This window comes from Alligator sinensis, unplaced genomic scaffold (genome assembly GCF_000455745.1).
Source record: "Alligator sinensis unplaced genomic scaffold, ASM45574v1 scaffold1031_1, whole genome shotgun sequence".
Taxonomy (NCBI): Eukaryota; Metazoa; Chordata; order Crocodylia; family Alligatoridae; genus Alligator; species Alligator sinensis.
In genome coordinates this window covers 593646-619852 of record NW_005842167.1, presented here as the reverse complement: position 1 = coordinate 619852, position 26207 = coordinate 593646, and the positions used below count along the sequence as shown (strand labels likewise).

General features: G+C 41.4%; 1 protein-coding gene across 1 annotated transcript in view; it reads right to left on the bottom strand.

The window, feature by feature from the left end:
• The window catches only part of FREM2 (FRAS1 related extracellular matrix protein 2), a 207279-nt gene that overhangs the window by 77526 nt on the left and 103546 nt on the right, over positions 1–26207 (bottom strand). The window contains exons 4-7 of the mRNA XM_025206643.1: positions 25892–26038; positions 21125–21355; positions 15544–15669; positions 13617–13868 (exon numbers count right to left, since the gene is read on the bottom strand). Coding sequence (XP_025062428.1) covers positions 13617–13868; positions 15544–15669; positions 21125–21355; positions 25892–26038 — 756 coding nt within the window. The remainder of the gene's footprint in view (positions 1–13616; positions 13869–15543; positions 15670–21124; positions 21356–25891; positions 26039–26207) is intronic.

Below are 26207 nucleotides of genomic sequence, written 5' to 3'. Positions count from 1 at the left end.
CATACCTACAGGCTGGGGAACTCCCCTCTTGTCAGCACGGAGGTGGAAAAGGATCTTGGAGTCATTATTGACTCCAAGATGAACATGGCTCGGCAGTGTGGGGAGGCGGCTAGGAAGGCCAACTGTACCTTGTCGTGCATCCACAGATGCATTTCAAGCAGGACCAAGGAGGTGATCCTCCCCCTCTATGCGGCACTGGTCAGGCCGCAGCTGGAGTACTGCGTCCAGTTCTGGGAGCCGCACTTTAAGAGGGATGTGGACAGCATCGAGAGGGTCCAGAGGAGGGCCACTCGCATGATCAAGGGACAGCAGGGAAGGTCCTATGAGGAAAGGTTACGGGACCTGAACCTGTTCAGCCTCCAGAAGTGAAGGCTGAGGGGGGATCTTGTGGCCTGCTATAAACTAGTCAGGGGGGATCAACAGGCACTGGGGGAGTCCCTGTTCCTCCGGGTGCCACCAGGAGTGACCAGGAATAATGGTCACAAGCTGGTGGAGGGAAGGTTTAAGTTGGACATCAGGAGGCGCTACTTCATGGTCAGGGCGGCTAGGGTCTGGAACCAGCTTCCAAGTGAGGTGGTGCAGGCTCCCACCCTGGGGGTTTTTAAGAGGAGGTTAGATGACCATCTTGCTGGGGTCATTTGACCCCCAGTACTCTTTCCTGCCATGGCAGGGGGGCGGACTAGATCTGCCCAGGTCCCTTCCGACCCTAGAAACTATGAAACTATGAAACTATAAGTATGCATGCCACACCGGCAAAAGAGAAGAGAGACCCAGGATGATACCTGCAAGGGCGTGGAGCCTGAGTGGAGCTTGCCCCAGCAGGGGAGAAGTAAGCAGGGAAGAGCCTGTTTGCCAGATTAGAAGCTCGGAGGAGCCTCTAGCCCAAGGGACCCAGACCCCTACAGAGAGAAGTGAGTGATGTGGCATGTGAAGCTCAGATGGCTGTTGCCTTCCTCAGTGAAACAATGAAAGTGGCAACTGTGAGTCTGTTCCAGAAAGGGGATCTGGGGTCCTGTACTGACTGTAGGTTCAATGATATTAGATATTAGGAATTAAGGGCACACTGGGAATTAAGTTCACACTCCATCAGGTGTAGTGATAGAAGCCTAACAAACTGTGATTGAGGGGCAAAGACATTAAAAGCACCGGGCTACCAAGTCCTCAGGGGGTGAGGAAAAAAGGTGCAGGATTTATAGATAGATTCATAGATTCTAAGGAGCTAGTCCCTGAGCCTTTCCTCATATGGCTTGCCTTGCAAGTGTCTGATCATATGGGTGGCTCTTCTCTGGACTCTCTCAAGCTTTTCCACATCCTTGTTGAAGTGCGAAGCCCAGAACTGGACACAGTACTCCAGCTGCGGTCTCACCAATGCTGAGTAAAGTGGAAGAATCACTTCCTTGGTTTTGCTTGAGATGCATCAGCCGATGCATGCCCGAGTATTGTTTGCCCTGCTGGCTACAGCATCGCACTGACGATTCATGTTCATACTATGGTCTATCATTACCCCTAGGTCCCTTTCAGTCGTGGTGCTAGTCAGTTTGGCACCACTGAGCCTGTAAATATGTTGGGACTGTTTGTCCCCAGATGGAGCACTTTACACTTCTCAATGTTGAACTTCAGCTGGTTCTGATCTGTCCAACTTGCCAGCCTGTCTAGGTCCGCCTGTATAGGCAGTCCTCAACTTAAGACGTTTTGAGTTGCAACGAACGGCACTTACGATGTTTATAAATTGACACCGTGTTTTGACTTTCTGACGTCAGTTTCAACTTTACGATGCTTTATCTGATCCGATGCCATGCCAACGAACAAGTTTGCTGTGTCACCCATCTCCCTAGAGAACATCTCTCCAAACTTTCTTGGACACTTTCTTTAAGAAAGTAGACAAGCCTCCAGAAAAACCTGCAGCCACGGCTCCTGAGAAGACTCCAGCCAAGAGCCCTTCAAAAAGTCCAGCAAAGTCATCTCAAATAAGTCCTTCCAAATCAATGAGATTGCTATTTACAATATTACAACATTAATGTAGTTATATTACTCATTTCTAATTGATTGAGTAAAAAATTCTGAGTTATTTTTGGTGAAAATAGAGCACCAGGCCTTGGTTCAGGAACAACCAATCCCCCATTTATAATATTGTTCCTATGGGAAAATCAGTTCCAAATTACAACATTTCGACTTAAGACACGGTTTTCAGGAGCCAATTGTGTCCTAAGTCCGAGGACTGCCTGTATCTGCTGCCTATCTTCAAGCATTACCATGCTCCCCCATAACTTGGTGTTGTCCACAAACTTGGCCAGTGAGCTCTTCACCCCCACATCCAAATCACTGATTAAGATGTTGAAAAGCACTGGACCAAGCACAGGACCCTGGGGGACACTATTGGCCACTTCTCGCCAGGACAACACAGATCTGTTCGTTGAACTCTCTGGGTCTTACCCTGCAGCCAAGTGCTTACCCACCTAACTGTTGAGCAGTTAAGCCCACGATCCTCCAATCTTCCAGCCTGCTCAAAGGCCTTTTGGAAGTCTAGGTATACAGTGTCAACCTCTTCTCTCTCTTATCCAGGTGGCAAGTTATCTGGTTGTAGGAGGAGTTGAGATTGATAAAACAAGACATGCCCGCAACGAAGCTATGCCAGCTGTCATTCAGCATTCTACCTTCTGCAAGTGTATTGCACATAGACTCTTTGATTAATGTTTCCAGGATTTTCCCTGGGATAGAAGGTAGGCTAATTGGCTTATATTTGCCCGGGTCCTCTCTTCTTCCCTTCTTGAAGATGGGCACAATACTGGCCCTCTTCCAGTCTTCAGGGATCTCCCCTGAGCACCACGAGTTTTGGAAGAATTTTGCCAGAGGTCCCACGATAACTTCAGCCAGCTCCTTCAGCGCTCTTGGATGAAATTCATCAGGTCCTGCTGACTTATAAATGTCTAAGTTTTCTAACTGATCAAGCACCAGCTCAACATCAACAGTAGGAAGGTGGCCATTCCCACCATGCTCATTCTATACTTTATCTAGCATGATTTTCCCCTTAGTCCGTTGAAATACCAAAGCAAAGCAGTCATTCAGGAGTTCAATTTTCTCCTGAGTGTCGAAAACCTGCTGTCTTGAGGTTAAGCAATGGCCCCATGCTTCCATTTGTTTTCCTCTGGTTCCCTACATACCTAAAGAAGGACTTATTATCCTTGATTTCTGTTGCTAGTTTAAATTCAGTTGCAGCCTTGGCCTTCCTAATCTGCTCCCTACAAGTGTGGGCTGTTGTATAGTCCTTCTTGGGGCCTGTCCCAAGCTTCCATTGTTTGTATACCTCTTTCTTCTTTTTCAAGAGGACCATGATATTCCTATTAAGCCAGAAGGGCTTCCCAGCCATTCTGCTACCTCTCCTCCAGATAAGAATGGACTTCTTTTGTGCTTCGAGGATTGTAACCTCAAGGAATGACCACTCTTCATGCGCTCCTTTCACCTTTGGTCCCTGGTCTCGCAGTGTTTCCCCTACTATTGCCCTGAGCCTGTTGAAATGTGCTTTTTTGAAGTCCAAAACTTCAACCCTGCTAGCTGATTTTCCTGCCTTGCGACAGACAGTGAACATGATGGCTTCATCGTTTCTGTCACCCAGACTACTCTCTATATTCAAATTGCTCAGCAGATTGTGTCCTTTGGCCAAGACCAAGCCTAGGAGAGCTTGGTTGGCCCATGCACTTCCTGAGTCAGGTAGAGCTCTTTGATACAGATCAGGAAGCAACGTGACTGATCTGACTTAGCTGAGTGTTCCTTGTCTGGTAATTGAAGTCATTCATGACGACAATGTCCTGTGCGTGCATGGCCTCTGCCAGTTCGAGAGAACTTTAAGGAGGTGTACTGCTCCCTCACATAGAGAGCCACCTTTCTTCCCTACTCAGTCCCTTCTGTAAAGGGTGTAGCTCTATATGGCTACATTCCAACCATGTGAGGAGTCCCACCAGGCCTCTGTAATCCCTACTAGATCATAATGCCCACTACGGAGTGGGAGGGCTAGTTCCTCCTGTTTGTTCCCCATGCTCCTGGCATTAGTGTACAGGCACCTGAGTCCTTCAGTTGAAACCCTTGATTTCCTGTCATGCTGAGGGAGAGCCATTCCCTCAGTTCTTGCAAGAGTGGATCTCCTAGTGTCCCCAGCTTTGGAGCTTTCTTGTGTGCCCGTACCTGGGCATGCTCCAGTCAGTGTTTCTCCATTCCCCAGTAATCTTAGTTTAAAGCCCTATCTAGAAGCCCCATCTAGAAGATCGCCCATCCTGGCCAAGAACAGGGACTTACTCCTTCACATAAGGTGGATGTCATCCCTTCCCAGGAGTCCTCTCTCCCCGAAGTTTGCATTGGGGTTGAAGAAAATGAAGCCCTCTTGGTAGCACCACCTCTGGAAGCATTGATTTACTTCTTCAATGCATCCTTCCCTCCTAGGCCCATGGCCTGCAACTGGGAGCACAGAGGAAAAGACTACCTGTGCCACCGGGTGGGTTTTTTAGCCAGCCTTCTTGTTGTTCACCTTTTCCTCTATCTTCTCTTCTTCTGGAGTAGGGGCTGGCAGTAGCCACTGATGTGGTCTTCATGGGCTCTGATGGTGTGCAGCTGACATATCTCCTCTTCAAGTTCCTGCACCTGGTCCTCCAGAGACTCCATTAGGGAGCACATTGCACAAGTGGGGGTGCATCCCTGCCCAGCTGCCAGCAGCTGGTCTAAGCAGGCCCCACAGCCTGGAGTCAGGGGCTCCGTCTGGGTGGAGACCTCAGCAGTGGTGTGAAGCCTGTGGGCATGACAAGTCTCCACCATGGCTGAGAACGAGTCCATGCCCCTAACTGGTCCCAGCAGCTTCACTTCAGGCTTCAAGCCTTAGGCTCTTCACTCAGCCCAGCCCTCTGGGTGCTATCCGCACATGTCTCTGCATGAACTCCTATGCTAACTGCCACACCCCTGAAGAGCTGCGCCTGTTTGCATGTTCTGTTCACGTGGCTCTGGTCACGAGGCTCCCTAGGGGCCTCAACTAAGTAGGGACCTGGGTGGAGGGGCAGAATTCCCCTCCCTGGTCTTGGTCAGCTGGCGTGTCCTGCCCAGCGTGACCTCCACATGCTCACACACACGCACAGACACATGCATGCTCATGCACACACCCACACCGTCTTTGAGCGCCCCTGCGCTCATCCACCCTCTCCTTGTCCCCAGTTCCCTTACCTCCTGGCTATGTGCTGCGGGGGTCAGTGGCATCTAGGTGGTGCAACAGGTGCTTAACCGTGCATCTCCACCAAGAAGCAGGCCCATGTGAGACGCCACAGGGATCAGGGACCAGTTGCCCTAAAAGGGATCCAGTAAGTCCCCCCCTCCTACACTGCCTCCAACCCTCCCTGGGGACCTCAGCTAAGTAGGAATTCGGGGGGGGGGTACCTTCCTCTCCCTGGTCCCAGTCAGCTGGTGTGTCCTGCCTGGTGCAGCCCCCGCATGCTCACACACACACCCACCCATAACCTCTGAGTGCCTCTGAGCTCGCCCACCTTCTCTTTACCCCCAGTTCCCTTACCTCCCGGCTCTGCGCTGGGGGGTCAGTGGCATCCAGGTGGCATCCGGGACTTCAGCTCCTGGGAGTGCAACAAGTGTTTGCCCATGTGTCTCCACCAAGGAGCAGTTTCAAACTATAAGCAGATGCAAGGGCCAGGGAAAAGTCTTCCAGCCATAAAAAAGACAAGAAGGGCTCAGGCATGGATGGCTCAGCTGGCCAGACCCACAGACTGCCAAGGCAAGATGGAGAGAGACTCTCCTTAACCTATTTGAAACTATTAACTAGGCCTGAGCCCGATTATAATTGAGCAGTTTGCTGATGGTGCTATTCTTCCACCAGATGGCCAGCAGCCTGGCTATATTATAAGATCTGGTTGGCATACGGATGGGGTGTAAGGGGAGGCAGAGCCCTAAGGACCAATTACCTGAGACACTCATGAGGACAAGTGTAATCAATCCAGAATCCTTTATTCTTACTAGAAAAATCAAGATGTGGCGGGTGAGACGGAGGGTGTGCCCTGCTAACATGAGTTAATGAAACCAAGCTGTCTGCCCTAAGAACTGGTACTTTGACCTACTTGAACGGATGGGCGCACCAGATCTCAGTGGCAGAGTCAAGACGGGCACAGCTGTCCACAGACCCTCACCAGAGACTTAAGTTTCTGAGTTCTTGACCTGTTCCAGTGAATATTTATTTGGTTATATCAGCATTTCCCAAACCGTGGAAAAGTTTCTAGGGGTACATGTGCAAATCACAGTGGCAACTAAGATACCTCTCTATCACGTCCCTTCATTGCTGACTGCTACTAGCTAGGGGAACTGGGAGCAAGGGAAGTGGGGGTGGAGGCTGAGGTTGGAGGACCCAACTTTACTATGATGGAGTCTAAATCCACCAGGCTTAGGAACTGCTGGGTTATGCAAGGTGAAGGAGTGTCACTCAGCAAGGGAACAATCCCTATCATCCCAGAATACCATACAGCTTGGTGGTTAGGGCAGTCTCTTGGGAGACAAGAGATTCAAATCCTCTCAGGGAGAGGAGGAAAGTTGCTCTGGGTCTCCTGCAAACTAGGTATAGCCATAAGCACTGGGCAGCTGGATTAAAAGAACCACCACCAGCAGTTTTGTGAATCTAACCCCACCTTAAACCAACAGGAAATTCTGGTGCAATTTGGAATAGTATCACGATAAGAAGAGCAACATTTCTCAGGGAATAAAGTAAAAATATTCTGCTAGGACTAATGATGTATCTTCATTAAACACACTCTGACTACAGTGCAATTCATATCTATCAGAAACAAGAATAATTTCAGTCAAGAATTCAGAAGGAAAATACCTTATTCTCAACAGCATCAAGAGGCTAGCGAGAGTATGCTCAGTAACAATCATGGCATCAGCAAAATGCTCCTCATTCCTTTCAGACTACTAGAGAACTGCCTAGGTATGGCATTTGGGGATCTGTGTTCCTTCTCACCAGCATTAAGTAGGCAGCATTTAACATACTCTTAAATTCTATTTTATTGTACTCACCTCTGCTGGCATTCTAAAATTATATTAACATCTTTGTATAAATATTACTTTTGTTACTTAGAAGTTGCTCTCAGTGGTAAATCTTAGGACCATGTAAAAGAGATTTGGATATATGGATATCAAAAGGCAGTCCAAAGTCATTATTTTTCTATTCCGATCTCAAAATATCCGGAAACTTTAGACATCTCTTTCACAGATTCACAGATGTTTAGGGCCAGAAGAGACCCTGTGAGAGCATTGGGTCCAGCTCCCCTGCTCTGGGCAGAAAAGACTGCTGGGGTCTAATAACCCCAGCAAGATGTGCATCCAGTCTCCTTTTGAAGAGCTCTTCACTTCTTTCAGACTTAAAATTCTTTTAGCCTTATGGCAAGTCCAATACAGTATCATAAATAAAATGTTTCCCTTTTACAATTGATTACCAGCTATGTACTTCTGCATTAAGACTTCAGTTAGACAATTAATTAAATATTAGTAAATATCTAATAAAATACAAAAGTCTGATCTCCTATTGTAACCACCTCAAGCCTTGTTGAGAAGTGTGGCATATAAATCAAATACATAAATAAATAAATAAATCATGAAAAGCATCATGAAAAGCATATTTATTTGCATGCAAATATTATATACAAGTGTATATATTCTATACATATGTGCATAACAAATTATGCAAATATCTCTCTATATGCATATTTTATTAGGGGTATGTGTATGGATATATATTAGGCTTTTTATTCCTTCCCCACGAAAGACAGAAAAGTTTGAATTCTTACTTCCAGTGAAACTGCCGGCAGTGAAATACTTACGGCTTTGGAATTCAAGATTAAATGATCAAATGTATAAGGTTTTATGTAGGTCACTTGACCTATTGTACATCCTTCAATGATTTTATGGCTTGTAACTGTAATTTCTAACGCAAATAGATCCATGTTATTATTCTTAAAATTTATATTATGGAAATATATGTAGTATCTAGGGCCTACTCAAGCCCCCCAGCTGTGAGATTGCAGCATCTGTGTTCTCCCAGCTGTGGGGACACAGGCTACACATGCAAATTAAAACTGGATAGAAACCAGCTATAAAATTATTACACATTTTCCAGCAATAATTTTATAGTTGGCTGGACATTTTTGAAGTGCCATACCTAATTTGCATGTGTAGCCAGTCTAAATTAATTATGTAATTAACCAGGTAATTGCATAATAAATATAACGTGCAGATCGGGCCTTAAGACAAGTTCATTTACAAAGCAAGAAATGTCCCTATAACACTGTCTCTAGAACGCATCATCTCTCAAAATATAAATATACCTGTACTTTCTTTGTTTAGAATTATTCCTTGTTAGATTAGATACTGTTTTGACAACACATCATAATTACAATGGCTTAATATTTTATTCCCCGGGGTTTCTTAAATTACATAATCTTTCTGGAGTTTATCATAAAGCTTGATGCGTCTTCTCACTTGTTTTGGGTTCACTGTTATGATAATATAGGATTTCAGCTATTTCTGTTTAATCTCCCTTCCCCCAAGACTTACGCAAGAAAAAAAAAAAAAGAAGAAAAGAAAAGAAAATGATTAAAGGTATCGCGGATGAATGCTTCCTAATTAACTTGCACTGAACGCAAGTGGACATAAGCAATATTGCTGACTTAAGTTCCTTAAAAAAGACCTGATGTAGAATTATTAAACTCTGACTTTTTTTTGTTTGTGTGTCATGACCTGCAGACATTGATTCATGATGTTAATCCAGTCACAGTGTTTGCGGAAATCAGCACAAAATGACAGGCTGCCACATTTATCCAAAGAAACTTCATTATCTATGTGCAAATCCCTTTAACAAACAAACAATAAGCACAAAATAGCTGCAGATTTGCAGATGAGAAGTAACAACCAGTGTCAGGATTTAGCAAGATAGCATTTCTGCACCTGTTATTATAAATGCTGCATATCCTCTCTCTCAATTTCCACCTGAGTGATTTTGTAGTTTCAATTACATCTGTAATACTACAGAGATGATGAAACTGGTATTTATTTTATGTTTCATATGGCTATTTTTAACAAATCAAACCATTGAGCAAAATTCAACAGTTTTATGCAACATACAAGCAATAACAGTTGATGCCTCTTAAATTCAACTTCTCATTTAATGCTACTTTTCAATGTGTACTACAGGAGCTTTACAAAATGTTAGAAAAAGAACATTCTCTCTCAAGTGATGCAAAACCAAAATGCACTACACTGTGGAATCTTTCCCCCTAGCATACTTTTCTTTTACAGTGCATTAATATTTTTATGATATCTAAATAAGAGAAGTGCAGTAATAAAGTGAATTGTCAGCAAATTTTTGAGAGCACTGGAATTTCTTCTGGGAGTTGTTTCATTGGCAGACAAAGCAGTACACAGTGAGGCAGCCTTTAAGCTTTTTTAACATGCTAGATGCAACATATTAGACGGTGACAGATAAAACGGGCTATTTATAAAACATTTGCACTTACAACTTACTTCTTAATGTACAAGCAGCTGTTGATTGACTTATTTTACCCTAAAATATAACTTCCCCATCCTTTAAACAGTTTTGCATGTGAATAGTCCTAAGAAGACTACTGATGAATGCAAAATTATTCATATGAATAAGTATTTGCAGGACTGGGCAAGCATGTTCATGAATGCAGTCAAACTGACAGATGGTATAAGGATGTACAATAGTTTTGGCTGTAATTGTAGCATATGGATGTTGTTTTTTAATCTCATCCCTGGTTTAAACCTTTTGTAAGATGACTTGTTAGTTTTTCCTGTGCCATTGTTACTCTTTTATCAATTAACCTTTTTAGTTACCTAGTCAATGTCAACCTGAAGATAAAATGTGTCCATACACTGCAACTAACCTTAACAATATGAGGAACTGTATCTCACTGTAAGACTACAACGTACTCTAGGTCAGTAATTCTCAACCAGGGTACCATGATCCTTTTAAGATTGCTGCAGGGTGCTGCACAGTTTTAGCATGTAAGGTGTGCAAACATCTACACATGGTTCACAAATAAACCCTGAAATTCCAAATAAGAATCTATAGTGCCAGAACATGTTGACCCATTCTGGTTCTCATTAATTCTTCATAACAGAAGAATTACTCCTTTTTTTTCTGTAGTAAAAAAACCAAGTGAAAACTAGGAGTTGGCATTTTCCCTTGAGTCTAATGGGGGGGTACCTTGAGGCTAAAATGGTTGAGAACTATTGCTCTAGACACTAAAACACTCAAAATCTATCTTCAAAGGCATTAGTGGTGATCCCACTGAAAATGAACAGAAGAAGTAACACAGCTTGGAGCTATATCATCTTGTGGTGATTCCACTGAAATTAGTGATTATGACCTTAGCAGGAGTCCCTCAGTTGATTATAACCTTTATATATGTTCTTGTGGCTTTTCATATAGTTTTAAAGACCTTATAACTTCTTAAAGTGCATGTAAATCAACTAGTTTGGGTGCACATAAGAGGTGTAAATAACTAGCCTGTAACCTGGGCAAAAACCTACCAGAGACCCCAGGGGTTAGGGGCAGACATTACACATAAAGCAGTTTAAGTGATCAGCAACTGGTTTAAACCTGTAACAGAACAGATATTCAGTGCACACAAACCAGTCTAAAAATGGCTGAAACCAGTTTGAGATAAACCTGGTTAAATGTAGTATTAGACTCAACTGATTTGGGTCAAACCAGTTTATGCAATGTCTGCCCCAGACCCCTTGCTGGTTTAAGTTAAACCAGACTCCCCTAGCATCCCCGCATGCTCTCTGGTCTTGGCGGAGCATTCTGCTCCACAGCAGAGCTGGCCCCTCCCCTCCACTCCCTGGCTGGAGCTCAGCAGAGATTGCAGGTGTCTGCCCGGCTTCCCTCTGCTTCTCCCCTCCCTGCCCTACTCCTGCTAAGCAGGGATTCCCCCTTCCCCTCTGCCTTACACAGACACCTGTCAGCATTAGCTAGCAGACCACACGCTGGCTACTGTCTATGATGTGGCAGATGGGACAAAGACAGAATCAACAGATAGCTGGTAATGTCCCTCTGTTGTTTTCTTAATGGGGTGATAAACATTTGAGTTAGGGGTGATAGACACTGTGTTATCAATTCCCTGCTGGGCTGGCCAAAAGGTGGGGGGAACCCCTCCCTAATCATAGTGCCCTGCTGCGGCCTGGCCCATGCCCCCCTCAACTCAGCTCTGTACAAGGGAAGGGAGAGATGCTCTAGCACCCTTTGGCTTCTAGCCTGAGCCACTGCAGGCACATGCCTGCATTTCTGGGATGTCTGTGCAGTTACAAAATGATTTAGCCTAGCCAGGTTAGAGTAACCTGCAAAGATTGAATCAATTCAGGCTCAGGCTTTTTGAATGTCTGTCCCTAGCCAGGGGGAAGGGAGATGGAGAGAATCTTACCTGCCCTGGGGACTCAAAGTCTTTGGCTGCTGCTGGTATGCAGAAGTCTATCTAGCCCAGCTGTTGCTATACCAGCAGCATGGGGCTGTTGCTTTGCCAAGGCACAGATTTCCTGAGAGTCTGCCATTCTTCTAGGGGCTGGTGCTGCACTTGCCCACCCCTTGTTAAGCTACAGGTGCAGATTTTAATAAGAACACAGCTCTCAGTATTTTATGCTGTTACACATTCCTTGTGAAGCCTGTAAACTAAGCAAAACTGCCCCAAACTCACCAGGAACTACAAAACTATTCAATAACACCAGTAAAGTAAGCTAAATATGAAGTTTCTATGTCAGGTGATGTTTGAAATATGATAAGACTGATAAACTCTGGGAAACTTGACAAGAGGTGTAATATGGGATATTTCAAACTGTCATATCTCACGAAAGTTGCATTTGAGTACCTATACCTTCTACACAGAAAACAAAGTCATCACTGTCACAGGGTTGCATATGAGAAATTTCAGACAGACTGGGTGCTCATGGTGCAATTACAGAAGGTGTCAATTTCCAGCTTTTAAACAGATCATTAACTACCAAAAAACTTCTGTTCCCATGATGACTATCTGGAGATCAGCTTTATGCAGAACATATACTATACTATGTGGTAATGATATTTTTATTTCATACCAATCTCTTTGAGACATTACCAGCATAACGTTGGGCCAGATCACTGCTGAACAGCACAAAACATGCTACCAGAGGCTAAAAATCTCTACAATGTTGTCTGCATCGAATTTCCAACAGAACAATCCTCCACAGTGCAAAAGGATTTTTCAGTCATGGAAAATGGGCCCTAAGTCCCCCGGAGTTCAGAAAACAGTCTCTTAGAGGCCAGCAGCCAGGGTCATTTTACCTGGGTATCTTTTCTATTTCTGCTCCCAGAGTTGACTTGACATGAGACTATTCTCTGTAGCTGTAAGAGACACAGCAAGGAATAACAGTCTTGAACTGCAGCAAAAGAAATTTAAGTTTGATATTATGAAGAACTTTCTTGCTATGAGGGTGGTTAAGCACTAAAACAAGATACCTAGAGAGGTTGTGGAAATGCCATCCTTGGAAGTTTTTAAGAGTAGGTTACAAAGACACTTGTTTAGAATAATTTAGAGAGGGATGATTCTGCCTCAAGCAAAGGATTGGACTAGATCAGGAGCAAAGTGACAGCCTGCACACCAGATCTGGCACATAGAGCTATGACATTTAGCTCATGGGGTTTCCCACAGGTCACGAAATCTGGCAGCAGGACAAGTAGTGGCAGCACCAGGTGCTCTCCACCCTGGAATAGAAAATGCACAAAAGATGATAGAGCCTTGAACTGTGTTACTTCTTCTGCTCATTCTCCATGGTTATGATGGGACCTGGCCTCAGGAACAAGATCTTTAGCTGATCTTCAATGTTTCTTCATCTTTCAAAGTAGTACGTAAGAGCCCTGGGTCACTTTGTTTTTAAACCAAATTCCTGAGGACTTGGTTACAAGGTATGAGCATTATTCTGAAATTTGATTTATCAATGTATTTGTATTCTCATTTTGTAACAAGAACAGCATTAGACCCTTTTGGACTACCAAGTGGCAAAATTAATCTAATTCTGATTATTTAAAAGTCTTAGAAACACTGATATTAGAGTTCACTGGCTCTCCTTCAGTTTGACATCCCAGAATACATCCACTATCTACTTTTTAATTTAGAAGAATGGAAATATAAAATTCCCCTGGAGCTCAGAGCAAATTCTGCTCTAAGCTCCAGGGGACTTGGGATTCATTCTCTATGACTGAAATATTCTTTTGCGTTCTGGAGGATTGCTCTTTTGGAAATTTCTTCATATTCTTTAAGTTTAAAAGGGGGATCGACAAGAGCCACTTCCACGTAGTAATTCCTGGTAATGTCTCTGACAGCCAAGAGCTCCTGAATTGACAAAAATGTCAAAAGGCACACAGATAAAGATATGGACACCATTTTTGTCATACAAAAAAAGTAGTTTAAAATAGCAATTCTTCCCATTTAAAAAATAATAATGGCTCTATGATTACTTCTGAAGACTCTTATGTCAGGACTTTGTATATTAAAAGTAATTTCTGTCCTGCATACTAAGTTATGTCTTACCATCATCTTTGTCAGGCACGATTGTAATCTGAGTTCCTGGGAATTCTGAACCAATTCTTCCACCCATTGGCATGCTCAGAAGAACATCAAATGTCTCAGCCTCTTCATACAAGGAATCGTCTATGATGACAATACGACACATTTTCTCCCTTTCATCCTTGTCAAACCGTATAATGCTGTTATGGTCCTCAGGCCTGGATATGTAGTCAGAGTAGGACAGCACAGATGTTGGAACAGTACCAGTTGCTGTGCCTGTGAGATAAAAGGAAATAATTATCATTTACGTAAATTTTTTATAGAATATATCAGAGAATCCTCTCATTTTCTTTAAATTTGTATTTATATTTATTTTTAGTTTTATAGATGTATCCCTTGCAGAGTGCATATACAAAATTCCAATACAAGTTCCCACTCTGGAACAGACTGGAGGTACATTTATCTTTTCCAATATCCTGTTCCCAAGAGATGTAGGTAGCAGCCGATTCACAAAAATGCATTTTAAAAAACCCTAACAAACTTGAATTAGGCAACTATGAGCTAACCTGCCTCAGGAAAAGTTTCTTTTTAAGCCTGCCAATATTGCCACAAGTAATCTGTTGCCTTGAACCACAAGGGTTGTTATCTCTTCCGAAACTCTTTTTAAAGTATCCAGTATTCTGTTACTGCTGTTATGACTTACAATTCTAAAACAATTCTTAACAGGATAACAAGTTGACCAACTTCAAACAGATGTTCTCTTTCCTCAGATAAACATTTTAGAAGTGGAGCAAGTTGTGTGAGAGAAAGCAGTCTTAACTTTTGCTCTGTGGGGGAACTCATTTGGACTCTGTCTGTTCTGCCAGTTTCATACCTTAGCTTTCATCTAGGTCTTGATGGCAAACAAGCAAGACAGAAAAATGAGAACTTTTTAATTGTATTCACTAAAGGAAATAATTTATCTTGTGTGAAAATGCTGCAAAGTTCAGGTGAAATATCACTAAATTAATTCTCCCCAGTTATTACTTTTGCAGACAATTTTACTTTGATTTTATTCCCAAAGACATGTGTATTGTCTCTTCATCCCTTTTTAGTATTTTCAGATAAGAAATTACCCATGAGCAAGTGTTCTTAAAGAGATGAACACTATGTTTAACCATTTAACCATGCACACAAGAATCCTTGGAACTGCTCTGAAACTATTATATATAAGTCTTCAAAACACACAAAATGTTTTCTGTAAAAATAAGCCATTATACAAACAAAAGTGTTTTAAACACACTGTTTTCTGCGATCAAAATTTCCATCATACAGGAAGCCCTGCTATTTCAATATTAGTTTTCATTTCAATGCATGATAAAATTTAGAAATATCAAAACTTTCTATAAAATGAAAAGTTAAAGAAAATCATTTGAAAAGGTCAAAACATTCTGTTTTGAGCAAAGCAAAATATGCGATTCCTAAATCAAACTATTTTATTACAGCTTGATTCCAAATGGACCTGCGCCATTGCCTGCTGAGTGCTGCACTTCAGGTGACTCATGCTTACATTCTTTCCTAATGGCTGGGCTCCCCAGCAAAACTATACCTTCCATCATGGACACACCCTTATACTCCCATGAGGTTCCTCTGATACTTTAGCCAGTGAAGAAACTGTTATCTCACAAGAGATACAATCTGACCAAGGAGCACAATCAAGAGAACACTTTCACCAGGGCACTGAAACTAGAATGACTTTGAGGCACTGCAACAGTTGGGAATGTCAACAGACTGCAAATTAAACAACTAATACACTAACTAAGGATAAAATATGAAGAAGGATATACTCCCAGTTGATATTGATGGTTTATAGGCAAAATTATTATTATTACTAAAATTATCTATATATTCTGGAAATAAAATACATTACTTGGACTTGGTTATTATTTTCACTTAACTGAGACACTATTACCTTGCTGGGTATAGCAGATAACCATTAATTCCTGGCTAACGTCTCCACTTCTTCTGACTGGAATGAACAGTTCACCAATATCTTCTTCAATGGTGTAGACTGACTGAGGTATAAAGACAGTTGATTCTACAGAAATTAGATGCATTTATTTAGGTTGCTTTGTGTCCAGAGAAAGTCATATATGAAATAGCTAGAAGTCCTTCTTTATTCAGAAAGCATCTCAATATAACAAATCAATCCAATTTATTAATGGTACAGTGAAATGTTAGAATACTATTTTTTTCACAACCAAAAAAGGGACAAGAAAACAAGAAATAAAGCCTGAGCTTGCAAGCTCATACGAATACTAAGTAGCCAGGTACAGACATTACACTTTTACTGGCAGAAGTGATCGGAAACCAGTCTATACCCATAACAGAACAGAAGTTTGTTGCACACAGACTGGATTAAAAATGGCAGAACCTGGTCTAGATTTTCCCCTGCCCCTAAGGGCAAATGTGTTTTCTGTTCACTACCAATCTAAAATGCGCTGCTTATAGAAAACCACGTAACTTAGGTCAATTCTGCCAAGGGCTTTTTGAATGTCTGTACCTAGTCTATGGGACTAATTTATGGATTCAGCATTAACAATGTAAGTGGGAGTTTGCAGGATTGGTTCCCAGGTACATATCCAGAATTCCACCCAGAATTCCGTCCAAGTTATTCCAGTATTTTTCACACTGGTATTACTGGCTGCTAGTCACAAAAAATTCACTAGTGCAGATGCTGAATTCATTCAGATTATTGAGCTGTTAGGTATATGGGGCACTTACTTTTATCCTACGTTATATGAAGTATTATCTTTGGGGGAAAGTATCTGTGTATTTTGTATTTTTAAAGCACTGAAAAAATGGGGTCGTGGTTCATAACTATAGCTCCAACCCACTGCAATAATATAAATAAATTCATGTATTGTAATTATGGATTTAGCAGCTATAGAGCAATTCCCAACTTCACTCTTCCTTTGAATAAATCTGCAACAGTGTAACCAAAAAAGATTCTTAAAAAAAAAAACAAAAAACAAAAAAAAACGAACCACTATTCTGATATCATAGAAAATTCCCTAAAATGTGCATGATTTGGCCAGGTTGATTCTCTCTTTAGCTTTTCAGGAGGGGGAAAAATCACCTTCTCTTTCATGTTCTCTGGAATTTAGTTTTCTTATCTCAACAAGTGCTACAAGCATCTCTTTTCTCAAAGCCAGTTTTGCTCTTTTGGCTGAGAATGGATCTTCTGTTAATTAAAGCTAGCTATTTCTTTTTATGAACTATGAAAGAAGTTAGGTGCAAAACTGTCTGATTCTATTTTTCAGACAATGTCAATAAAATCTGAAAAACATCAAACAAAACTTTCAGTTATTCTATATTCACATAAGCAGACCAATTACTTTTATGGTGTCTTCGAATGTCAACTTCTATTTTCTTATGCCCTTAAAAATTTAAGGAAATCATTAGCTATGGAAACAAAAATAGGGTATCTTTAAAATTTCCACAGCAATATCTGAATTCAATCAAAGCTACTTTAATATAGAAAAGAATTGTGTAAAATAAATATATGATATGACTATACAAAATAAACCATATGGTTGTTTTACAATGCTTTGCAAACAAAATCCAGCAAGTATACATGATTTTCTTGAAAGGATGTGCCATGGTTATTATTTCTACAGCTGGAAAGTACTGCTGCCATGACTTAGGGTCAAAAGATGGTTTTAAAAAAAATGCTATTATTCTGGTTTGATAAGTTCAATAATTTGTCACCATTTCAGAAGGAGAAAAATGTAATACAGAGAGAAAAGGAAAGGTGTTTATTTTCAAGTAAAACTGCAGTAAACTTTTTAAAGCTTTCTTCCTTTTTCACTTTAAAATTAAATGAGTACCACAGACAAATATTCCCTGTATAAAAATGTTAGAGAACAATGTTTTGCTAATTTTGCAGTTGCATTTATAGTACCTGACTATAACATTAAAATAATATGAGAAATTAAGTGTAGGAAGCAACAATGTTGTTATCATATCTTACTTCAATTATCTGCTTTTTTGAGTAAAGAAACACATTCTCTGAGCCTTGTCTCAGAGGTAATTTATTCTATAACTTTTATCTTCCTTGTTTCTCTCTGGATTCTCCAAAATTTATCACCATCTTGCTTGGAAATACAGTGCTCAGAACTGAATGCAATACTCAAAGCAGAACAAAATAATCACCTCTACATTTTACATATGATTCTCTTGTTAATGAAGACCAACAGGATACGGCAACTTCTAGGACCATTATTAATTACCATAGTACCTTGATTTATGGTAGCCCTCCAATTGAGGGTAGTAAGACTTGCATTTACAAGGGCCTCACATACTCTATTCAATTTTGAACTTAATCTACACTTAGTGTTATCCTCTATCAGTAAATAAGAATTCAAGATAATCTCTTGGTTTGACGTATTAAATACATTTTAAATATGTAACTAGTCGGGGTGCACCAATAAAGATTTTTTTGGCCGATACCGATGGCCTATTATTAGCCAGCCATAGTGGCCAAAATCAATCTGATAGCTGATTTACAGGAATGCAGCTGGGCAGCCTGGAGAGCAGCCTCCTGCTGGTAAATCTACGGAGGGGAAGGGGTGTGGGGGAGGGGAGGGGTGTAAGGGGTGCAGATTGAGGTACCCATGGTGAGGGACGGAGCCTGTGGGTGGCTTGTCCAGGGGGTACGAGGGAGCGGGCAGCTGCCCACTGCTATGTGTAACCTGGGGGAGGTATGGGGGGGGCATGTGCACAGGGAGAGGGCAGGTTGCCTGCTACGGGCTCAGGGCCAGCTGCTGTGCCGGACTCTTCCTGCTGGGGGGGCTGGCCCAGGGCTGTGCTTGGGGCAGGTGGAGGTGGGGTGGATGGCAGTGGTGCTGGGTGGGGTGGCTATGGGGAATTTTGGAGTGGCTATAACTCACCCTATAGCCACCCTTCCCAGCGCCACCACTGCCTGCCCCACCCCTGCCCGCTCAGAGCCCAGCATCCCCACCAGGAAGAGGCTGGTGCAGCCCCTGACCCCAAGCCTGCAGCAGGCAGCCTGTCCTAGCCCTGCACAAAAATCTGGAGGGCACTTCTGTGTGCACCCTCGGGGGTGCACACAGAAGTGGGGAGCTGCCCCTCCTCCCTGCCCCTCCGCAAGAGCTACTCACGGCTCTGTCCCACTCCCGGGGTTGCATTCACGGCCCTGGCTGGGCAGCGCCTGCCCCTACCCCACTCCCTCCCTCACCATGGGGGCCTCGATCTGCACCCCTCCACATCCCTTCCCTCCCCCATGCCCCTTCCCCCCCACAGACTTACTGGCAGAAGGTGGCTCTCCAAGCTCATTGTGGCTGCATGCATGCATGTGGCACTTATCAGCAACATTATCAGCTATGCTAGCCAAAAAAGCCAATTGCCGATAATGTTAATTTTCCTTTTATTGGTGCTGATCCAATATGCAATCAATATATCGATGTACCTCTAGTAACTAGCAAGTGAAAATCTGTTTGACACATTTTTCCTGGTCAGCATACCTTCACCTCTTAATTCAAAAAGGATTATACAGAACAAGCTATTGCAGTCTTGAGTTTCTTTTAAGATTACTTAACATCTTTGTGTGACCATGGCCCATTGCTTCAGGTGCCTGGATTCAGTTCAAAAGCCAAACTTCTCAATGTTAACTATGCTGTTACTCCTCACCTTCATTCTACTGTTGTTTCAGCTGTTCCTGACACTTCAGCTGAGAAACTGAGCCAGAACATAAATCAGCTATATATGCATAAGTTGCCATTTCTCTCACTTGGGGGCAGCAAACCTGGGCTAATTACTGACAGGCAAAAAGCCTGAGGCTGAATCAATTCAATCTTTGCAGGTTAGTCTAAGCAAATGAAGAGACATTCACTTTTGATTCTGAAAATGCAGCAACATGTGTGCAGAGGCCCAGACCAGAACCTGGGGGGCACTAGAGCATGCCTCCCTGCTCGGCTGGAACAGACAGCTTGGGCCAAACCTTGCCCACCCACCATGCGAGAAGGAGTTTTAAGGGAAGGTGCAAAGTATCCTGAGATACTGGGGAACTGTGAGTTAATTTGAATCTGGAGGGGATCTGGGACAGAAGTTCAATAAACTGATTTAACCTAAAATCAGTTAAATCTGATACTACATCCATACAGATTTATCTTAAACCAGTTTTGGACATTTTGAAAATGGTTTACATGCACTGAACTTCTGTTGTGTTACAGATATGAACCTACTTCCAATCACTTATACCAGTTTATGTGTAGTCTTTCTCCCTAGCCTTGGAGATAGGAGGCAAGAGGAACTGGCGCAGGATCTCATCTCTATTTTTGGAGGCACTGCTAAGGCGACTTCTTACTCCATTTGTGTTTGCACATGGGAGGAAGCAGAAAGGTGTCAAGACAGTATCCTTTGTCCTAGAGCCTTAATCTCAAAGCCTTGGTTTGGCCCATGTAGTGTAGCAGATCTCTTAAACTGTCAGCCAACTGTAGAGGCAAGTATTTCCAACTCCCACGGGAATACTAGTCTACATGTTTGCTAAAATTCAGAAAGCAAAGGCAGTTTCTGAGAGAGAGTGTTTGTCAAAGCAGCAGTGGCTGCAGAACTGTCCAAGGCTCCATGCTGAGACAACAGCATCAGCTAGAATCTGTTTCAATTATGTCCTGCAATGTTTAATAAAGATAATTAATAATTATTATGCTGCACTAGTACTAGGTAGCTTAACATGTCAGTTGAAACCAGTCATAAAACTTAAAATAGTTTTCTAAAATAGAGTAGGAAACATTAACTATGTTCTAAATAGCTTGTGTTAGTTGGAAATATTTTTAGAGGGAACAGGAGATGCTTTTTGAACTAATCAGAATGATTCGGGAGAGTCAAGCATGCAGTTCATGAAATAAGAAGTGATTACTGTTCCATTTTTCAGTAACAAAACTGGTTTCTAAGCTTTCCTTTCGAGGAAACAGTTTCACTATAAATTATTTCCATGTTTAATATATGAGAAAGAATCGTAAGATTACAGATTTTAAAATGAGAAAAGTTTATTCTCTACTTTTCTAAATTGATTTAATTTGTGCCTTCTATTAATTACATCATTGTATCATATGATATCACACTTGCCTTACAGAGTGGGCAGATGTTTACTACCATGTAAAGTAAGTTCTAGTGACAGAATGGTTTTTCATTGTAAAAGGGTCACCAAAAGGCTTAGGAAGATTATTATCTTCAAAAGAGGCTCAACAATCTATTCAGTCTAATGTAAAACAACTGATAAGTAATAAATACTGGCAAAGAAAGGGAAAAAAAAATCTATGTATAGAAACATACCATCTTAGAGTTCCCATGGGCCACCAGTCAACTGAATATGATCAATGAAAAACCATCAAGTGATGCCTAAACCTGTTTTCCAACTAAAGATTTTAATGAAGTACATTTATCAGGCATTTTTATGGATTACTCTGCTATAGAGTTTCCTCTGAAGACAGGTATACAGATTAAGAATAAAACTAGTAAAGTGTTCTTACCATCTCCCGGGTCAATCACCTCCACTGTAGCCACTTCAGGAAACTCTAGAACAGCCATGACTGGCTCAGAAAGCACAATTTGAAAGGTCTCTGATTGCTCATGTTCACCATCACTCAAAATCCGCACCCTCCATGTAGCTAAGGTTTGGCCAGGATTGAACTGCACTTGCTTCTGTGCTTTTCCTTTAAAGTCCTTATCTTTCTCAGCTGTACCATCTCTAGTGCTAATGCCTGTCAAAAACAAAAAAGAGAAGAGAAAACAGGGCCATTACAAACAAAGCAATTGTATTTTTCTCTCATTACTGATCAGGCTTTAAACAATATGGGTTCAGAAAATATATTCCCCTTTACTCAACTAAAAATGTGTATTAGAGAGATTCGGCTATTATATTAATTTTTAAGAATGCATAGAAGCTGCCCAAACTCAACCTGTTACTCTTTAACAGAATTTGTATTGGTGCCATCAACATCAGGTGAACTCAGATTAACCAAACCCTCTGTGTAGTACAAGATTGGATAGTCAATCAGATCAAAACTAATTACTGAAAAGGTCAAACACTATCTATACCAAATGTCAGATCTCTTCGTCAAGAGATTTCAGGTATCAATATACCAAAAAACTAAAGGGTTTTGTTTTTTCTGTTATTATCTTCTCAAAAACATTCACATATTTTCTCCTGAAATTTCCAGAATGTACTTACCATGCTCAAAGAGAGACTTAGCTTGGAAAATTTCAGCCTGCAAAGTGGAAGTTTGGGAAAGCTTCAAGTGACTATGGATACCGTGAATAAGGATGAACACAAATATAAAGCCTGAACCTCAGTTACTCACACTAAAGTAACTATGCTTTTGGCGACTCATCTTCTTGTTGGAACCTTTATGTAATGGTCACCTCCATGATTCTAACAATATCCATAATTCAGTTTAGTTGACAAAGTCAAGGGATGAAATTCAGTGTTCTAGCCTAGGGAACTAGAGGTGCCAGGGCTGACTAATTAGCTCTGCAGTAAAGTGTTGGTGTTTACATGCAAGGTGCTATTCGGCTGGAATAAACAAATTAACTCTGCTGTAGGATAGTACTGCCCAACACAAGTACTATCCTATGAAAGAGTTATTTACTCCACCACAACACACATGTAGACACTGACTGGGGCTGGCTAGGGCACAAGGATGCTCCAGTGTGGGGCTGCCTGCCAGCTAGAGCCCTTGCGCCCCAGCCAGCCCTTCCACAGCACATTAAGTTGGGTTAGAGCAGCCCTGCGCTGGCAGGCTGAACCCTGGGCCCCCTGCCAGCCAGGGATGCTCTGCTTGACTTACTGTGCTGTGGCCCTAGGCACACGTGTGAAAGCTGCACCCAAGAGCAATAAATACTGGTGCAAGCTGCACCAGAGTTTTTGCATCAAAATAATTTCATGTGTAGATGTGCCCCAGGAGTCTTATGTGGCTATTAGCCAGTCTTGGATTTTCTTGAATTGCAGGTGGCTCATGGGCTTCTGGTGCCAAGTAGACAGCTCTTGAGAGCCATCTCCAACACACAACCTTGCCCACTGTTACCCTTGGAACTTATGTTGAGGTTTGTCAGGAAATCCTCAAAATACAGCTTGCATCTCTGTCTGTCTTATATCTTCCAATCCTCCTTCTTCCCCCAGTTAAATCCTGAGAAATTGTTGGGAAAGGTGGCATATAAATCAAATGAATAATAATAATTAATAAGAAGATCTGGGGCTCCTAGAGCCTTTTTAAGGCATAGCAGTCCTTCTGTTTATGTGCACAGACCAAAGAGGGTGATGAAAATCTAACTCTGCAAGAACACTTGAGTTCTTTTCCAATTCTGGAATTGCACTCAGTAGGATTAAGTTAGTCAGTCAGGTGTAAGTTAATCAAACTACATGTCAGTCTCCAAAACAGTTTCTTGATGGAATCAGGGTCAGATGTATTTAGATACTGAACTGGTCCACTTCACATATATAGAACATTTAGCAATAATGTGACATTTGGTCAGGTGCCAAATCTGTTTACTTCCTTGAATAACCTACCTTTTAATCAAGCTCAGCACTTAATTTAAACCAATTAAGAACTGTAATTTGTGAATCATTATTATAACCTTTTCAAGTATTTTCTGTTGGGAGGTTTATTCTTTGAAAGAATAAATAAAGCATCTAGCCAAATTAATTAATAGTCAGAACACAGAATGACTTGGATTCTGATTCAGCAAGGGCATTAAATTATATGGCAATCTTAAAGCCCTTCATCTGCACTGCTGGTGCTTCAAGTCAGGTACATGGTTATGTACCTGGCTGAATCAGGGGCTTAAACTGTTTTTCTGATTAGTTTAAGTTGCTCCTGTTCTTTGACATAAACCTGTGAAAGATTAATGCTTTGGGTCCAAATATATCCCTACTACCGATGCACAGAGAACAATAAGAAAACATCCAGAAGCTAGAGATATGTGTGAGGCTACAAGAATGTGATAGCACATCCTTTTTTGCCTTCTCACTCTTCCTGCACTGTGAATAGTTTTCAACACCTCTTGGATCAAACTCAACTGACTGCCAACACTACTAAAGAAAATGAGCCTCCTCACTGAGATTTCTAATACACATGCTGGTCACTGCTCAATTAGATCAGTTCACAGTTGTCTGGCTGGCAAAGGATGTGTTTTGATGCTCGTCTTCACATTTGCTGTCTGCATATTTTCTAATTATGAAAAAATAATGCAATGACAGGGACTGCGTTCCACAAAAGAAGTGCAAAGGTGACATCCTACTTTAGGTTTACACTCTTAATTAAAGTAATTCTTAACACTGCAGACAAAGAATCAGTGCTTTTTTCAGATTTAGTTGGGGCAAGAATTCAATTTCTTCTTGGTTTTTATTTCTGAAATCTGCATCCTAATGAATATAATGAATGTTATTACAGATTACTATTCATTCTATTGCAGGGGTAGGTAACCTTTTCCAGTTGTGGGCTGGAATGACTCACCCTGGGTTGGAGGCAGGCAGAGCTAGGATCGCTCTTGGTGGCCTAGGGAAAGGGCCGACAATCAGCATTTGTCCCTGCAGCAGCACAGAATGTATGCCTGCAGAAGGTGCCTCCCACCGCTGAATACTGCTGAAGCTCTACATCTGTGGGCCTAATCCAAAGGTTCTGCAGGCTGGATCCAGTCTGTAGGCTGTAGAATGCTGACCCCTGTTCTATTAATTAAATCACTAGATAGTCTAATTTCTCTTCCATTTAGTAAAAATCTAAAGTATAGGACCAGGGGAAGAACTTTATTTCCAAAAAGCTTTCGTTTTTCACTAAAAGCTTCAATTTCCCCTCAGCTATGAAATGTCCATATTTGTAGCAACGGATTGTTCTAGTTGTTCCACTGTTTGGCCTATCCTTCTCTTTTGGAGATATAGGACCCAGAATGCTGCTGTGAGATCCATGATTTAACTATTTGTTGGTAATTTCATGAGAATTACATAATTTTGGAGAGTATATGAATATGCTGTTGTCTCTGAACCTCAAAACACTGTTTGCTGGTCCCAACAGATATGGCTATATTCAATGAGCATGCCTGGGTGATCTGCTTTATGGATAAATTTAGATTCCACTCAAATGAGGAACAGGCTTAGAAAAGACCTTGTGTAACTGGCTGGCTATGCTTTGTAACATAGCTCTGTTACAGGATTTCAGTTATGACTTGGTATAACTCCCTGTTATTCCACTCCAGGAAGTTTGTTGAGTTAGTTGTTTCAATCACGTTAACCATGTCAGACACTTAGGTGATTTCACAAGAAGAAGAAATGAAGAACTAGGATTAAAAGCATCATTTCCCTTCCTTGGAAACCCAGAAAAGCTTTAAATGTTGGTTTTCAACAGAGAATAATTAGTACAGTAATCAACTGCACCATCTAATCATAGCTATTCTATTCTATAAATCGGAAATGTCCATTCATTCTCACACAAGTTAATAAAACAATTTTATTAGTAATGGCATTTTGAATTGTGACCTGAATTACACCAGTTGTAATTTCTTTGAATGCTAGAGAGTCATTCTGAATTTATAGAAGTGAAGCAGACAGCAGAATATGGTCTACAATTAATAAATAAATAGTTTTTATCAAGTAATAGTCTCTTCTCACACCCACAGAGCATTTCAACTCCTAAATACACATCAGCTCTCACTGACATGCTTTCACTGACCACTTCCTTGTAACTGTATTTTACAAGGAAGTTCTAGCTCTGGTGCCTGCCTGAAAAGGACCATTATTGTTGCACATAATTTTGTACTGCAAGTATCTATAATTTTCAAATGATCAGATACAATTTGTCTTAAATTAAAAGTAAACTTTTAATGATTAAAAAAATGTCACCTTTACCTCTTGAAGCTACTGAAATTTTAACATTAAGCCCAAAAAGGAAGGAATGGGCCAAGGGAGTTAAAAATCAAAGAACGAATTGCAGCAGACACTAGAAAATGTGAAGATGAAAGATGCAAAGGGATTACCGTTACAAAGGAAATACCTAAAAAATATTGATTACTGGTTAGAATGGAAAAGAAAACTATCAGGAATTGATTACTTATTTGATTCTGTGCCTTAATTCAAATGAACCATGCATTTGTTTTAATAAAAGAGCTCTTTTTCTAATGAATTCTCATATCACAGTATCTAGTTGGCTGGTGTTAAATATTTCCAGGTTAACATATGTAGCTATGATACATTTTACTAATCTGCTGACCAATGGTTCAGAAGTAGTATATATAGGAATGGAACTTACTAATAAATGAAGTTTCTCCCAAGTAACCTCTCCGTTTAAGAATGACATCTAGATATTTTGAGTCTTCATTTACCAAGTAATATTCTCTCTCTAGGGAGATCCAGGCCCAGTTCAATCGAAAATGCTGACCCTTAAGCTTATTGCCTCCTGCAAAAAAAAAAACAAAAAAAAAAACAAAACCAAAAAAACAAAACCAAAAAAAAACCAAAAACACACACACACAGAAAAAAAATTACATTTACTTTGCCATTATTTTGCTTGTTTTCATTCAGGCAAATTATATCCCATTTATCTCTCAGCTGGTATAGTTCTTAGC